Source organism: Henckelia pumila, chromosome 1 (genome assembly GCF_033568475.1).
Source record: "Henckelia pumila isolate YLH828 chromosome 1, ASM3356847v2, whole genome shotgun sequence".
Taxonomy (NCBI): domain Eukaryota; kingdom Viridiplantae; phylum Streptophyta; class Magnoliopsida; order Lamiales; family Gesneriaceae; genus Henckelia; species Henckelia pumila.
In genome coordinates this window covers 53367515-53384942 of record NC_133120.1, presented here as the reverse complement: position 1 = coordinate 53384942, position 17428 = coordinate 53367515, and the positions used below count along the sequence as shown (strand labels likewise).

Here is a 17428-nt window from a genome sequence, read left to right as displayed (position 1 = left end):
AAGACTGAATCTCTCGGATGCGTGTAAACAATGCTGGCTCCGCTAGTACTGAAAACACTCGAATCCCTTGCTGATCTTTCTTGTGGCGAAAAGTGAAATCCAAAGAACACCACTCAAGAACTGATACGATCATGGATGGATCGCATGTTGATCAAGTGGCTAAGGACCCATTGGAAATACCAAGAGGACCAGTTACGAGAGGTCGAGCTAAAAATTTCAAGGAAGCACCTCAATTATTGATGGCGGATTATCAAGACGGCATTGGAATGCTTGAGAGTCAATTTGGAAGAAGCTATAATGTTATTGAAGTCCAAAGGGATCAAGGAAGTGAAGAAATATGGAAGAAAAATCAAGAATACAATGTCCAAATTCAAGCCTCACGCGCGCCCGCGCCCAAATATCCGCGCGCACGTGCCCTGTACAGCGAGTCCAATGCACGCCCGCACGTACGGATGCTGATTTGACGAAGACCTGCGAGGCTTCAGCGCGCCCGTGCCTTAATCTTCGAGCGCCCGCGCCGTTTCCGCGACATTCATGTGCGCCCGCGCTGCGTCTTTTTACACACACCAAAGGTGTTTGTGTGTGTTCGGGAATTTCGAGTATTTTGGCATTATTTTTCCTATTTTGAAACTTTTTAAGCCTACTAGGAAACTTTTAGTTGATATCTTTTGATATCTTTGATATTATTTTGAATTATCTTTTATTTTTTTATTTTAAACTATAAATAATTTGTTTATTTTCATTAATAATAATTCAGATTCAGTTTATACAAACATTATTGAAATTCTCTCTAGAATTTTATTCAAAGCTTTGATTTGGCTTTTCAAATAAAAATTTTCACAATTTAATTACTTGGAAATGTTTGTCAATTGATTTCTCACTGATGATTGTCATATACAAGTTATTTGAAGGTTTTCTTTGGTTTCGATTGTTGTGATTTTTGTTGTTAATCGTCCCGTCGATTAAAGGTGGAAATCCAAAATTCTATCAATTTTACTTGTTTGAAAGTTTGGGAAAAACTCTTTGGATCTTTTGATTATTGGTTAGAGGGTGCGATTTAATTTATAATCGTGTTTTCTAATCTTACTCATCAAGATTCACATCATTTGGTATCAAAGCTCAAGGTTTTTGATTCAAGTAAGTCATATCCTTCTTTAATCTATATTCTTTCTTTGTTTCTCGTTCGTTGTTCATTGTTCCTTGTTCTTCGTTCTTCGTTTATCTCATATCAAATTTCTGTGTCGTTTCTTTCAAACTTGTTATTCAAGTCTCGTGTTTTGTGCTACAAGTTATAAATTCAAAAAAAAAAAATTTAAAAATTTAAAAAAAAAGATATTTGAAATCGGTAAAAAAAAAAAAAGAATTGAGAGGACCAAAAATTTTTTTTAAAAAAAAAATAGAAGAAGCAAAGTAACTTGTGGCCAATTCCGTTGTCTTTGTTCATCCTTGGGTGAGAGTCAGAGTCAATTGTCCATAAAATTCCTTACTTATGTTTGTGCAATTCTTGTGAGTCAATTTTGAAGCGTCTAAAAGTTTTGAACTTGAAGGTTTGATTCTTTACTCTACAAAGCAAAGCCTTACCACAAATTTGAGTGAAAAAAAGGAGTGATTGAGTGATTCATTTGGAGTGAACTGTGAGAACTTGTGTGAGAAAATTTATTACTAACGATTTTCTTGCAGGTACCATGAATCGTAATTAAGATGTTAGTGAAAGTGTGAACCAAGGAATTTCCAAGGTTCAAATGGAGGCGTTGATGGGGCAATTTACTAAAGTGAAGTCGTCGAAATTGGAGCCTCTTCATGAGCAGATGAGTAGATTGGAGGAGAGTAGTGGTAGTGGAAAAAAATAAAAGTAGGAAGGGTGATCGAGCAAATACTACCACAAAAAATCAACATAAATATATCTATCAATTAAGATCGAATAAATCACAAGTGCACGAGTCAAGTAATAATATAGTGTACAAAGTACGAGTATCGTCCCACAGAGATTGATTTATGACAAGATTACCTCAAATATGATTTTTTAATTAATTAAAACGAGAGAGAGAATAAATTAATAAACTAAAATAAAAAGATAAATTAAAAGCAAAACAATAAATTAAGTTCAGAAAATAAATAAATGATTGTTAGGATCTCGGTTCACCTACCCCTTTTCTCCTCTAATGATTGAATTTTAATTCTCAAGTCATGCTTTTGACGGAATTCCCTAATCTATCAATATACTCTCTCGAGCTATATTAATCTAATTAACAAATTGTAATAACCAAGTCTCCTTGTGTTATTTAACAACTGCAATTGCATTAACGATTTTTGGAATCCTCTAGCTTTCACCCTGGTGGACTATGACTATCAACATGTATCCAACCTCATATCTCTATGTAAGTTGTAGATCCATGAATTATATTACCCTATCATGTCATAAAATCTCCTCTCGGTATCAATTATAACACATAAAATCAATAAGAAGTTGATCAATCTCCAAAATTGCAATAAACACAATAATATAATCAAGAATCCTTAAAAACTAATTTCAATATTCAAGAAGAAATCAAAACATAAGTTTTGGGGGTAGGATCCCCTAAATCCCAACAAATAAAAGAAAAGGAAAAGAGAAAACTAGTTTGTGGTTCTTGAGTTCTTCACGTTCTTCTCCCTCTTTTCGTTCTTCTCCTTGGATGGCCGCCTCCCCTCTGCGTTTGTGATGGTTTTTGGAACCCTTAAAACGTCAGATTTTTATCTATTTATAGTGCCCAAGAGTTCTTTCCATGTAAAACACCCAGAAATATCTTTTTTTCAACTTACGCACGGGCGCCCGAGCGGTAGAAAAGTGCAGCTCGCGCGATGGGGCTTCTGTTCTGAACTTTTTTCTCAAACAGGCATGCGCCCGCGCGGTAATAAATAGCAGCCCGTGCGCCCACTGTTTTTTCCAGCGCGCAACAATTTTGTAAAATTCATAACTTGAGTTCTAGCCGTTGGATTGAGCTGAAATTTTGACAGTAGCTTTAAAACATCTTAAATACAATCTGGACGGTGGAGATTTGATTTGGAGCTTCCTAAAATTAAATTTGAATTTTTTACCAAGGCTGCTCCGTAATTCATTCTTCAAAAACCCATTTCCTACAAAATTAACCCGGAGAGTGAAATGCTCATGCATGAGATTAATTACAAATAAAACATATAAAAATACACAAGAAACCATATGAATGCATGCCAAATAGACATAAAATAATGCACACAAAATGCACTTATCAACACCCCCAAACTTAACTCTTGTTCGCTGACCGGCTAAATCGGTGTGATATAAATCTACTGGCAAGCGCACCAGGTCAAGTAATAGTAAAGTGGACTGAGAATCCAAGTATCGATCCCACAGAGACTGCAGTCAATTCTCAAGAATTAATTATTTTACTTAATCTAGACAAAATAATAGAAGGATTTTGAATTAACTAAAATAAGAATATAAAATAAAAACTGCTTAAGAAATACGAATAAAAATAACTAAAGATAAAAATAATTAAAATAAAGACAACCAAGACACACGTAGGTACCGAACAAATCACGTAACATGTAGTCGATTCAGGACTCAGATTTAATCTTAATTCACGGGAATTCTCCTAATTTGTTCAAAGGCCTATTTCTAAAACAATCAAACCTATTCAAATATTGATGAACTAATCTTTCGTAATTCTAATCAAATTTGAATGCATTAAATATTTGTGAAAATTCAGTTTACACCTAAACCGCACACTGAAACCGAATTCTATTTCTAGTCGGTTTTACAATATGTTAATTATCAGAGTGATCAAAATCAAAACCTCCTCTGTCGATTTGGAATTGATTAACATGCAAGCAAACAGTTGATCAGACTATTCACAAGATAAATATAAATCTGACAATCAATAAAATAAAATCAACTCTAAAAAATCCCAAATAAACATCCAAGTTTTCTACATAAATTTGTTCGGCCCAATCACGCCGTCTTGGTTAAAAATAAACTACTCAATAATTAAAAACAATAATTCAAAAATAAAAATAAAAAGAAGAAAAGCAAGAAGAAATCTTCTCTCCCAAGCCTTATAGCCGCCTCCTCTTGCGTTGTCTGCGCTCTGGAGCCTCGGCAACCCTCAAAAATATGTTATATCTTCTATATATATGGTCCGGAACGCCTACCAGTTAATTTCCTCCACAAAATAGGAATTTTCGGAGCACATATGACCCCCAAACACGCGCGCGCGCGCGGCATAGGCCTCGCGCGCGCGCAGAAGTTAAAAACAGAGATCTGATCACGAAACTCGCGCGCGCGCAGTACAAGTTTTCAGCACCAAGCGACGATTTTCAAAAATTCATATCTCAAGATCTAGCCGTCGGATTGAGCTGAAATTTGGACAGCAGCTTCAAAACATCGTGAAATTTAATCTGACTGGTGGAGATCGGATTTGGTGCTCTCTAAAATTAAATTTGATTTTTGGAATAAAGCTGGTCTGCAATTCACTCTTCAACAATATATTTTCCTACAAAATCAACCCAAGGAGTGAAATACACACACATGCACTAAAACACATAAAAACACATAAAAATAATATGAATGCACACAAAATAGACATAAAAATAACATGAAATAATGCATACAAAATGCACTTATCAACACCCCCATACTTAACTCTTGCTCGCCCTCGAGCAAGACATGAAAAAACAAAATGCAAACAAAAACATAAGTAAGGACAAGTCATGAATGTGCACAGCCTCTGAGAAGTTCAATTACCAACAAAAATCACAGACATGCTCTCAACTTTTCATAATACACTTTCGGTTTTACGTGAACGTGTGTGTATGAAATGTCATTCCAGTTTCATGCAACTTAGACCGAATTCGTCTCAAATCTGCTTAGCGACCTATGACAAATCAGTGCAAGTTTCACTTTTCAAGTGTCCATTCATTCCAACGATCTCTAGACATACCCACCTCCCTTGAGATAATGAATTACACACCTCCGGATTTTGCATCCGGTATTGCATTAGCCCCAATAATTACCCGCTGACTTAGCTATAACTGGCTAGGATACGAAAAATCATTCTATTTTTTTTTTCTAATCCCCTCGTCTATAGCCCGGATGGAGCATCAATCCCATTGAATCCGCATACTTAGCCTTAAATTTGATTTTTTTTTTTTTTAGGATTTTAATCCTTTCAAGGCCCGGATGGAATTGTATATAAATTTTTCTAGGTGCGCCCAAGATCATAATATAAACTAGAGCCTCATCAAAATTCATAGAACACAATCAAGATCCACAAACCACCTATTGCCGTGCAATGGTCAAACAGACAGAAACTTCATCAAATCTTTCGCTACAATTCACTGGTCTAACATTAGTGCTTAAAAATATTCACGGTTCAACCTACAGTTTCTCATGTCCAGTCAAGAGAAATTTTTTTTCAAAAATCCATTTTTTTCAAACTTCATCATCATAGGCTACCATGACTTATCCTACCCATGCAGGACAACACAAACAACAACAAAAATACACTATATGCAAACAGACATGAAACGAACTTTATGCAACACAAACACAAAACATAATGAAATAAACTAGTCTACCCCCCCATACTTATCCAAAGCATTGCCCTCAATGCTTCAGACAAATGAACAGAATTCAAAATGAACAAAAACACAATGAAAACAGAAATAACACTCCCCTGATTTTCGTTTCATTCTCTTCCTTCTTGACGACATCAGCTGGGACAGTAGCATCAGTCTAGCTATATCGGCAGGCATGACCAACTGGCATGGGAAAGAAAACAAAATCAAATAAAAACAAAATATAAAAAAACAAAATAAAAACAAAAGCAAAAACACTGGGTTGCCTCCCAGTCAGCGCTAAAATTATAGTCTATAGCCCGACTATGCAGAAGCGACCATCAAAGAGCGGCTGCCGCCCATAGTAAGAATCATACGATTCTACGTATGGGTTTTGAATTTCTTCGCCCTCAAGTTTGGCGTGATATTTGCAGTTTAAGCTTGTCGGTCCAACAGTACTCGGCATGAAAATTTTCCTTTGGAAAGAGACTCTGATTCTAGGCTGAAGCTCAAAGAGGATGTAATACTGTGGAGGTGGCGTCAATGGCAAAAAAGTATCTTCTAACGGTGTACATAAAACGACCACTGACGAGGTAAAATCTCTCTCCTTGTATGGTTCTTCCTCCTCCACTATCATGTTTGGCTCATCCTCACAAGAAGATTCCTCAAAAATGATTTCTTCATGCTCTGGCTCAGTTACTTCACTCAATTGGCAGATATCCAAAATTGGTTCTTTAATAAGCGCAATCTGTTCATCCAAAAGACTTATGCGGCTTTCTAAAAATTGATTTGACTCTGTCTGCTGTCGCAGTAGATTTTCCAACTGAGCCACATAATCTTCGGAACGCCCTATGCACTCTTCTTGATGCTCCGGTGGCTGGTTCGCAAAATTTTTAGAGTTGATATCTGGAGGATATTGGTGACTCCAACCCTGCAGTGAAGGATCACAATGCCAATGGTAGTCAAAATCTGCCATATCATTTAACAAGTGCATCGCACTGTCTTCATCTCTTCTAAACAATTGACTGCCCGTGGACAACGCTCCATATTCCACCCAACTTCTTGTAATCTTATCCAAACCACCATAAAAAAATTGAGTAGGGGTGTAGCTCGAAAATTTATGGCATCGAAATCTGTTCGCCAAATCATTGAATCTCCCCCAAACAGCATAGAATGGCTCCAAGTATTGCTGGCCAAATCTTGTGAACACCTGATGATGATCCATCTCCAAGTACCTCACAAGCAAAAGAAAAAAAAATCAAAATTAAAATAAAATAAAATAAAATGAAAAGAACAAAAAGATAGAATTAAAAAAAAAAATGTCTAGCCTCAAGCAAATAATCTATCCTAATATCAACTAAACAGTCCCCGGCAACGGCGCCAAAAACTTGACCGGCTAAATCGGTGTGATATAAATCTACTGGCAAGCGCACCAGGTCAAGTAATAGTAAAGTGGACTGAGAGTCCAAGTATCGATCCCACAGAGACTGCAGTCAATTCTCAAGAATTAATTATTTTACTTAATCTAGACAAAATAATAGAAGGATTTTGAATTAACTAAAATAAGAATATAAAATAAAAACTGCTTAAGAAATACGAATAAAAATAACTAAAGATAAAAATAATTAAAATAAAGACAACCAAGACACACGTAGGTACCGAACAAATCACGTAACATGTAGTCGATTCAGGACTCAGATTTAATCTTAATTCACGGGAATTCTCCTAATTTGTTCAAAGATCTATTTCTAAAACAATCAAACCTATTCAAATATTGATGAACTAATCTTTCGTAATTCTAATCAAATTTGAATGCATTAAATATTTGTGAAAATTTAGTTTACACCTAAACCGCACACTGAAACCGAATTCTATTTCTAGTCGGTTTTACAATATGTTAATTATCAGAGTGATCAAAATCAAAACCTCCTCTGTCGATTTGGAATTGATTAACATGCAAGCAAACAGTTGATCAGACTATTCACAAGATAAATATAAATCTGACAATCAATAAAATAAAATCAACTCTAAAAAATCCCAAATAAACATCCAAGTTTTCTACATAAATTTGTTCGGCCCAATCACGCCGTCTTGGTTGAAAATAAACTACTCAATAATTAAAAATAATAATTCAAAAATAAAAATAAAAAGAAGAAAAGCAAGAAGAAATCTTCTCTCCCAAGCCTTATAGCCGCCTCCTCTTGCGTTGTCTGCGCTCTGGAGCCTCGGCAACCCTCAAAAATATGTTATATCTTCTATATATATGGTCCGGAACGCCTACCAGTTAATTTCCTCCACAAAATAGGAATTTTCGGAGCACATATGACCCCTGAACACGCGCGCGCGTGCGGCATAGGCCTCGCGCGCGCGCAGAAGTTAAAAACAGAGATCTGATCACGAAACTCGCGCGCGCTCGAGCTTGATTCTCGCGCGCGCGCAGTACAAGTTTTCAGCACCGAGCGACGATTTTCAAAAATTCATATCTCAAGATCTAGCCGTCGGATTGAGCTGAAATTTGGACAGCAGCTTCAAAACATCGTGAACTTTAATCTGATTGGTGGAGATCGGATTTGGAGCTCTTTAAAATTAAATTTGATTTTTGGAACAAAGCTGGTCCGCAATTCACTCTTCAACAATATATTTTCCTACAAAATCAACCCAAGGAGTGAAATACACACACATGCACTAAAACACATAAAAACACATAAAAATAATATGAATGCACACAAAATAGACATAAAAATAACATGAAATAATGCATACAAAATGCACTTATCATTCGCCCTCGAGCAAGACATGCAAAAATAAAATGCAAACATAAACATAAGTAAGGATGATTCAATAATGTACACAGCCTCCGAGAAGTTCAATCACAAAATAAAATCACCGACATGCTCTCAACTTTTCATAATACACCTTCGGTTTAACGTGAACGTGTGTGTGTGAAATGTCATTCCAGTTTCATACAACTTAGACCGAATTCATTTCAAAACTGCTTAGCAACCTATGACAAATTAGTGCAAGTTTCACTCTTCAAGTGCTCATTCCTTCCAACAATCTCTAGACTAAACCCACCTCCCTTGAGATAATGAATTACACACCTCCGGATTTTGCACCCGGTATTGCTTTAGCCCCAATAATTACCCGCTGACTTAGCTATAACTGGCTAGGATACGAAAAATCATTCTATTTTTTCTTTCTAATCCCCTCGTCTATAGCCCGGATGGAGCATCAATCCCATTTAATCCGCATACTTAGCCTTAAATTTAATTTAATTTTTTTTTTAGGATTTTAGTCCTTTCAAGGACCGGATGGAATTGTAGATAATTTTTTTCTAGGTGCGCCCAAGATCATAAGTGTAAACTAGAGCCTCATCAAAATTCATAGAGCACAATCAAGATCCACAAACCACCTATTGCCGTGCAATGGTCAAACAGACAGAAATTTTATCAAATCTTTCGCTACAATTCACTGGTCTAACATTAGTGCTTAAAAATATTCACGGTTCAACCTACAGTTTCTCATGTCCAGTCAAGAGCAAAATTTTTCAAAAAAACATTTTTTTTTCAAAAAAACTTCATCATCATTGGCTATTATGACTCATCCTACCCATAACAATGCAAACAACAACAAACACAAACTGTATGCAAACAAATACGAAACACAAAAGATGCAACACAAACACATAGACAATGCAATACTAGTCTACCCCCCCCCCCATACTTATCCAAAGCATTGCCCTCAATGCTTCAGAACAATGAACAGAATGCAAAACGAATAAATTCAAAACAAAAATAAACACAATGAAAACAAAATAACACTCCCCTGGTCAATCATCGTGGTGTATATCCATCTGCCGCTGCTGCACCACATTCCTTAGGCCATCAATATTCCAAAATATTCACCTTGCAAATCAAAAATTTTGAGGGATTAAACATGATCAACTCAATATAAAACAACAACTAGATAAAAACTAACACTAAAAAAATGATGTAAAAATCTTGGGTTGCCTTCCAAGTAGCGCTTGATTTTCAGTCTTCGGCTCGACCCTCAGAAGCATTCATCAAAGAGCGGTTGATGCCCAAAGTAAGTGTCATATGACACCACCAATGGGTGTTTGTTCCATGTGCCCTCAAGCTTGGCCAGATGTAAGCAGTTTATGCTCGTCACCTCAACAACACTCCATAGCAGCTGATAAACATGGGAGGATAACATCTCTGTAGGTTCTCGGAGAACAAATTCTTTTGAAATTTGTGTTGGGGGTGTATCTGCATAAATTTTTTCCTTCAGAACTTCTTCCGGCTGAGGTTCAATGGGAAGAGAAAACTCAAACACCTCTAGATATTTAGAATGAATTGATTCGCACTCCAAATCATGGTTCTCTAAGTCATCATCATCGAACCAAATTTGGGGAATCACTGTTTGAGTATCTTTCTTCACTTCATGTTCTCGGTGGTCATGAAAAATTGATCTATTCACATTCTCTATCTGCTCGACAAGGTGGCACCGAGAACTGATTTGATCTTCTATAGCTGTCTCAGTCAGTGCCACGTACTTGCTCACCATATCCTCTAGTGACTGCAAGATCAATTGAGAACATCTTACCTCCTCCTCTTGAAACTCAAATGGTTGGTTTGAAAACTCTGGGTAATGAGTATCTTGCGGGTATTGGTGGCTCCAAATCTGTGGTGTAAGATCCCAATACCCATGGTAGTCAAATTCTGCCATATCATCTAATATGTGTATTGCACAGTCCTCATCGCGGCAAAATAGTGAACAAACAGTTTGCAAAGCTCCATTAATTACCCATCTCCTTGTCACTGCATCCAAACCATTAAGAAAAAATTTAAGAAGAGAATAATTAGAAAAGTCATGATACCGAAAAGTATTCGCCAAATAATTGAATCTCTCCCATGCTGCATAGAATGGCTCTCCATGTTACTGGGTAAAACTCGTGAATACTTGTCGATGGAACATCTCAAAGTATTACACCAGATAAATTCCTGCAAAAATAAAATAGAAAACGGTAGATCACACAGGAATAAAGTAGAATAAATAAAAGAATTAACCAAAGAAAATAACAAAAAGTAAAAATTGTCAATTTCAATCCCCGGCAACGGCGCCAAAAACTTGATCGAGCAAATACTACCACGAAAAATCAACGTAAATATATCTATCAATTAAGCTCGAATAAATCGCAAGTGCACGAGTCAAGTAATAATATAGTGTACAAAGTACGAATATCGTCCCACAGAGATTGATTTATGACAAGATTACCTCAAATATTATTCTTTAATTAATTAAAACGAGAGAGAGAATCAATTAATAAACTAAAATAAAAAGATAAATTAAAATCAAAACAATAAATTAAGTTCAGAAAATAAATAAACGATTGTTAGGATCTTGGTTCACCTACCCCTTTTCTCCTCTAATGATTGAATTTTAATTCTCAAGTCATGCTTTTGACGGAATTCCCTAATCTATCAATATACTCTCTCAAGCTATATTAATCTAATTAAAAAATTGTAATAACCAAGTCTCCTTGTGTTATTTAACAACTGCAATTGCATTAACGATTTTTGGAATCCTCTAGCTTTCACCCTGGTGGACTATGACTATCAACATGTATCCAACCTCATATCTCTATGTAAGTTGTAGATCCATGAATTATATTACCCTATCATGTCATAAAATCTCCTCTCGGTATCAATTATAACACATAAAATCAATAAGAAGTTGATCAATCTCCAAAATTGCAATAAACACAATAATATAATCAAGAATCCTTAAAAACTAATTTCAATATTCAAGAAGAAATCAAAACATAAGTTTTGGGGGTAGGATCCCCTAAATCCCAACAAATAAAAGAAAAGGAAAAGAGAAAACTAGTTTGTGGTTCTTGAGTTCTTCACGTTCTTCTCCCTCTTTTCGTTCTTCTCCTTGGATGGCCGCCTCCCCTCTGCGTTTGTGATGGTTTTTGGAACCCTTAAAACGTCAGATTTTTATCTATTTATAGTGCCCAAGAGTTCTTTCCATGTAAAACACCCAGAAATATCTTTTTTTCAACTTACGCACGGGCGCCCGAGCGGTAGAAAAGTGCAGCTCGCGCGATGGGGCTTCTGTTCTGAACTTTTTTCTCAAACAGGCATGCGCCCGCGCGTTAATAAATAGCAGCCCGCGCGCCCACTGTTTTTTCCAGCGCGCAACAATTTTGTAAAATTCATAACTTGAGTTCTAGCCGTTGGATTGAGCTGAAATTTTGACAGTAGCTTTAAAACATCTTAAATACAATCTGGACGGTGGAGATTTGATTTGGAGCTTCCTAAAATTAAATTTGAATTTTTTACCAAGGCTGCTCCGTAATTCATTCTTCAAAAACCCATTTCCTACAAAATTAACCCGGAGAGTGAAATGCTCATGCATGAGATTAATTACAAATAAAACATATAAAAATACACAAGAAACCATATGAATGCATGCCAAATAGACATAAAATAATGCACACAAAATGCACTTATCAAAGGGGGATGATTTTGAGGATGATATGATGAAAATTGGGATGGGGAGATAACAGTGCATGGGGTAGACATAAGCGAGAAGTGATGCGTGGAAAATATACGAAGGGCAGTAAGGAGGATGTGAATATTAAAAGCATTAAGATGAAAGTTCCAGCGTTTCATGGGAAATCTGATCCGGAGGCGTATCTGGAATGGGAGAAGCGTGTGGAGTTTGTGTTTGATTGCCATCACAATTCTGATCTTAAGAAAGTGAGGTTGACAGTGGTTGAGTTTTTAGATTATGCATTAATCTGGTGGGATCAATTAGTGACCACTAGAAAGAGGTATGGAGAGCCGCCTATTGTGATGTGGGAAGAGATGAAGCGTGTCATGAAGAAGCGTTTTGTACCTAACCATTATTATTGTGATATTTACAGCCGTTTATAGACTTTGAGGCAGGTGCCAAGGAGCTTGGAGGATACTACAAGAAGTTGGAGACCACGATGATCCGGACCAACATTGAGGAAGATAATGAAGCTACAATGGCTCAATTTTTGTGTGGTTTGAATAGAGAAATCCATGATCAAGTGAAGCTTTGTCACTGTATTGATTTGGATGAGATGTTGAAGACGTCCATGAAGGTAGAACAACAGCTCAAGCGACGAGGAGCTGGCCGATTACCTTCCGATGGAGGATCGTCGACGTCTTGGCATCCGAACGTTGCAAAACGGGAGGATTACAAGCCGACGTACAAACCAAAATCTGACACCAAATTGGAGGCACCAAAGAAAGTAGCAAAAGGTACATCCAAAACTTCTAATGCTTGGTCTAGAGATATTAAATGTTTTATATGTCAAGGTATTGGTCATATTTCTAGTCAATGGCCAAATAAGAAGTTGATGATTATTAATGCTTGTGGTGATGTGAAGTTTGAAAGTGATGGGGGGAAATTATGATGATATGCCTATGTTAGTAGATTCTGATGATGAGGATGGATTTGTGGATGTTATTGGTGAATTATTGGTGACTCGGAGAATTTTAAATACACAACACAAGGAGGAGGAAGAGAGCCAGAGGGAAAATATTTTTCATACTCGTTGTTTTGTGAATGGGAAGGTGTGTAGTCTTATCATTGATGGGGGTAGTTGTAAGAATGTTGCGAGTTGCGAAATTGTGGAAAAATTGGGGTTGTCTCTTTTAAAACATCCTCATCCATATAGGTTGCAATGGTTTAATGACTGCGCGGAGGTGAGAGTTAATAGGAGAGTTGTGGTGCCGTTTTCTATTGGCAAGTATGTTGATGAGGTTTTGTGTGATGTGGTCCCTATGCAAGCCTGCCATATTTTATTGGAGAGACCGTGACAGTTTGATAGGATAGTGGTGCATGATGGGTTTCAAAATAGATATTATTTTGTAATGAAAAAAAAACCTATTGTATTGTTTCCTATGACTCCAAAGCAAGTGTTGGAGGATCACATGAAAAATAAAAAGAGAGATGAGGCCAAAAAACATAGTGAACAAAAAAGTGAGATGACCTTAGAAAAAAATAATGACAAAAAAGAGATGAAAAAAAAATTGAGCGAAAAGAGGTTGAAAAAAAGATATATATGGCCCAAAAGAGTAATGTTTATAAGGAGATACTTCTTAACACAAGAGATATAGACAGAGATCTTCCAAGCATAGTTGTTTCTCTCTTGCAGGAGTTCGATGATTTATTTACGGAGGAGCTATCTCAAGGATTACCACCTTTGAGGGGAATTGAGCACCAAATCGACTTGGTACCCGGGAGTGCATTGCCGAATCATCTAGCCTATAGAAGCAATCCGAAGGAAACTAAGGAGTTGCAACGACAGGTAAGTGATCTTCTAGATAAAGATTTTGTGCGTGAGTCGATGTCACCATGTGTTGTACCTGTGTTGTTAGTACCTAAGAAAGATGGTTCATGGTGTATGTTTGTTGATTGTATGGCTATAAATAACATTACCATCAAGTATAAGCATAATATTCCTAGACTAGATGATATGTTAAATGAACTGCATGGTGCTAGCATATTTAGCAAAATTGATCTTAAGAGTGGTTATCATCAGATTAGGATGAGAGAGGGAGACGAGTGAAAAACTGCATTTAAAACAAAGTGTGGGTTGTATGAATGGATGGTTATTTATTTTGGCTTAACTAACGCACCGAGTACTTTTATGTGTCTCATGAATCATGTTTTGCGTGCATATATTGGAAAGTTTGTGGTTGTGTATTTTGATGATATCTTGGTGTATATCAAGAACTTGGATGACCATGTGGAACAATTAAGGTTTGTACTAGTCACATTACGTGCTGAACATTTATATGCTAACTTGAAGAAATGTCTGTTTTGTACAAGCGAGCTCGTATTTCTTGGTTTTGTTGTGAGTGCACAAGGTGTGAAAGTTGATGAAGAAAAGGTGAGTGCCATTCGGGATTGGCCGACGCCTACGTCCATTGGTCAAATTCAAAGTTTTCATAGACTTGCGAGTTTTTACAGGAGGTTCGTTTATAATTTTAGTACATTGGCGGTGCCCATGACTGCGGTTATCAAGAAGAACGTTCCATTCCATTGGGGCGAGGAGCAAGAGAAGTCTTTTAATATTATCAAAGAAAAATTAATTAATGCGCCTTTACTTGTATTGCCTGATTTTTCTAATACTTTTGAAATTGAATGTGATGCGTCAGGTGTAGGGATTGGAGGTGTCTTATTGCAAGGAGGAAGGTCAGTTTCATATTTTAGTGGGGCGTCTTTGAATTATCCTACCTACGACAAAGAGTTCTATGCATTGGTAAGAGTACTAGAGACATGGCAACACTACTTGAGGCCAAAGGAGTTTGTGATTCATACAGATCATGAATCCTTGAAGCATCTTAAAGGACAACAAAAGTTGAACAAGAGACATCCCAAGTGGGTGGCGTTTGTGGAGACTTTTCCCTACATTATCAAGTACAAGAAAGGGAAGGAAAACGTGGTAGCGGATGCTCTATCACGAAGGACGCACTTTTATCTACTTTAGATTCTAGATTTTTAGGATTTGAGTATGTAAAAGAGTTGTATGCTAGTGATCCTGATTTTGGGGATATTTATGCGTCATGTTTGCATGGTCCAAAGGATAAATTTTTCATGCATGATGGTTACTTGTTTAGGAAAGATAAGTTATGTGTGTCTAAATCGTTCATTCGTGAGTTACTTGTTAGGGAATCCCATGGGGTGGTTTGATGGAACATTTTGGTGTGGCTAAAACTTATGAAACTTTGCATGAACACTTTTATTGGCCACATATGAAGCATGATGTTGAGAATATTTGTGAGAGGTGTGTGACTTGTAGAAAGGCTAAGTCTAAGACACAGCCACATAGATTGTATACACCACTTCCCGTTACTAGTGAGCCATGGGTAGACATTTCTATGTATTTTGTTTTAGGGCTACCAAGGTCTAAGAAGAGGAGGGATTCTATTTTTGTTGTGGTTGATCGGTTTTCTAAAATGGCTCATTTCATTGATTGTCATAAATCTGATGATGCTTCTTATGTTGCAGATTTGTTCTTTAATGAAGTTGTTATATTGCATGGCATGGCATGCCTAGGAGTATTGTTTCTGATAGGGATACTCGTTTCTTGAGTTACTTTTGGAAAACGTTGTGGTGCAAACTTGGTACTAAATTGCTATTTTCTACTACATGCCATCCTTAAAGGATGGTCAAACTGAAGTTGTTAATAGAACGTTAGGAACTTTGTTGCGTTCCATAATCAAAAGGAATTTGAAGAGTTGGGAGGAATGTTTGCCATTTGTTGAGTTTGCATATAATTGTAGTGTGCATTCTACTACGAATTTTTCACCTTCTGAAATTGTGTATGGTTTTAATCCTTTAACTCCATTGGATTTGATGCCTTTGCCTATGAGTGAAAGGGTTAACATTGATGGAAAGAAAAAGGCTGAATTTGTGAGAAATTTGCATGAGAAAGTTAAGGCGAACATTGAAAAGAAGAACTTGCAATACACAAAGCAAGCAAAAAAGGTAAAAAGAAAGTTGTGTTTGATCCCGGTGATTGGGTGTGGTTGCATTTGAGGAAGGAGTGCTTCCCGTAAAAGATTCGTTCAAAGCATCTACCTAGGGGTGATGGACCTTTCCAAATCTTGGAGCGGATTAATGATAACGCCTACAAATTAGACTTGCTAGGTGAGTACAATGTGAGTACAAATTTTAATGTATCTGACTTGTCTCCGTTTGATGTAGGTGATGATAAAGATTTTAGGACAAATCCATTTCAAGAAGGGGAGGATAATGCGATCATGGATGGCTTGCATGTTGATAAATTGGCTAAGGATCCATTGGAAATACCAAGAGGACCAGTTACGAGAGGTCGAGCTAAAAAGTTCAAGGAAGCACTTCAATTGTTGATGGCGGATTATCAAGACGACATTGGAATGCTTGAGAGTCAATTTGGAGGAAGCTATAATGTTATTGAAGTTCAAAGGGATCAAGGAAGTGAAGAAAAATGGAAGAAAACTCAAGAATTCAATGTCCAAATTCAAGCCTTAGGCGCGCCCGTGCCCTGTTCAGCGAGTCCAATGCGCGCCCACGCCTTAAGGACCGCGCGCCCGCGCGTACGGATGCTGATTTGACGAAGACATGCGAGGCTTCAATGCGCCCGCACCTTAATCTTCGAGCGCCCGCGGCGTTTCTGCGACATTCATGCGCACCCGCGCTGCGTCTTTTTACACACATCGAAGGTGTTTGTGTGTGTTCGGGAATTTCGAGTATTTTGGCATTATTTTTCCTATTTTGAAACTTTTTAAGCCTATTAGAAAACTTTTATTTGATATATTTTGATATCTTTGATATTATTTTGCATTATATTTTATTTTTGATTATAAACTATAAATACTTTTTTTATTTTCATTAATAATAATTCAGATTCAGTTTATACAAACATTATTGAAATTCTCTCTAGAATTTTATTCAAAGTTTTGCTTTGGCTTTTCAAATCAAACTTTTCACCATTTAATTACTTGGAAACGTTTGTCAATTGATTTCTCTCTGAAGATTGTCAGATACAAGTTATCTGAAAGTTTTCTTTGGTTTCGATTGTCGTGATTTCTGTTGTTAATCGTCCCGCCGATTAAATGTGGAAATCCAAAATTCTATCAATTTTACTTGTTTCAAAGATTGGGAAAAACTCTTTGGATCTTTTGATTATTAGTTAGAGGGTGAGATTTAATTTATAATCATGTTTTCTAATCTTACTCATCAAGATTCACATCAAGAACAATACTAGCCACTACACCGGTTCAAAGAGCACTGACATAAACCCTACGACTGAGTGTATCCGCGG

At 36.8% G+C, this 17428-nt stretch overlaps 1 protein-coding gene across 1 annotated transcript; it reads left to right on the top strand.

Annotated features, from left to right (window-relative positions):
* Nucleotides 1-131: 131 nt before the first annotated feature.
* LOC140862713 (uncharacterized) lies at nucleotides 132-16901 on the top strand. Its single transcript, XM_073265751.1, has 9 exons — nucleotides 132-362; nucleotides 12509-12897; nucleotides 13001-13376; nucleotides 13772-13924; nucleotides 14309-14549; nucleotides 14778-15064; nucleotides 15381-15477; nucleotides 16330-16581; nucleotides 16894-16901. The coding sequence occupies exons 1-9, from the start codon at nucleotides 132-134 to the stop codon at nucleotides 16899-16901; spliced, it is 2034 nt and encodes a 677-aa protein (XP_073121852.1).
* The last annotated feature ends 527 nt before the right edge of the window (nucleotides 16902-17428 follow it).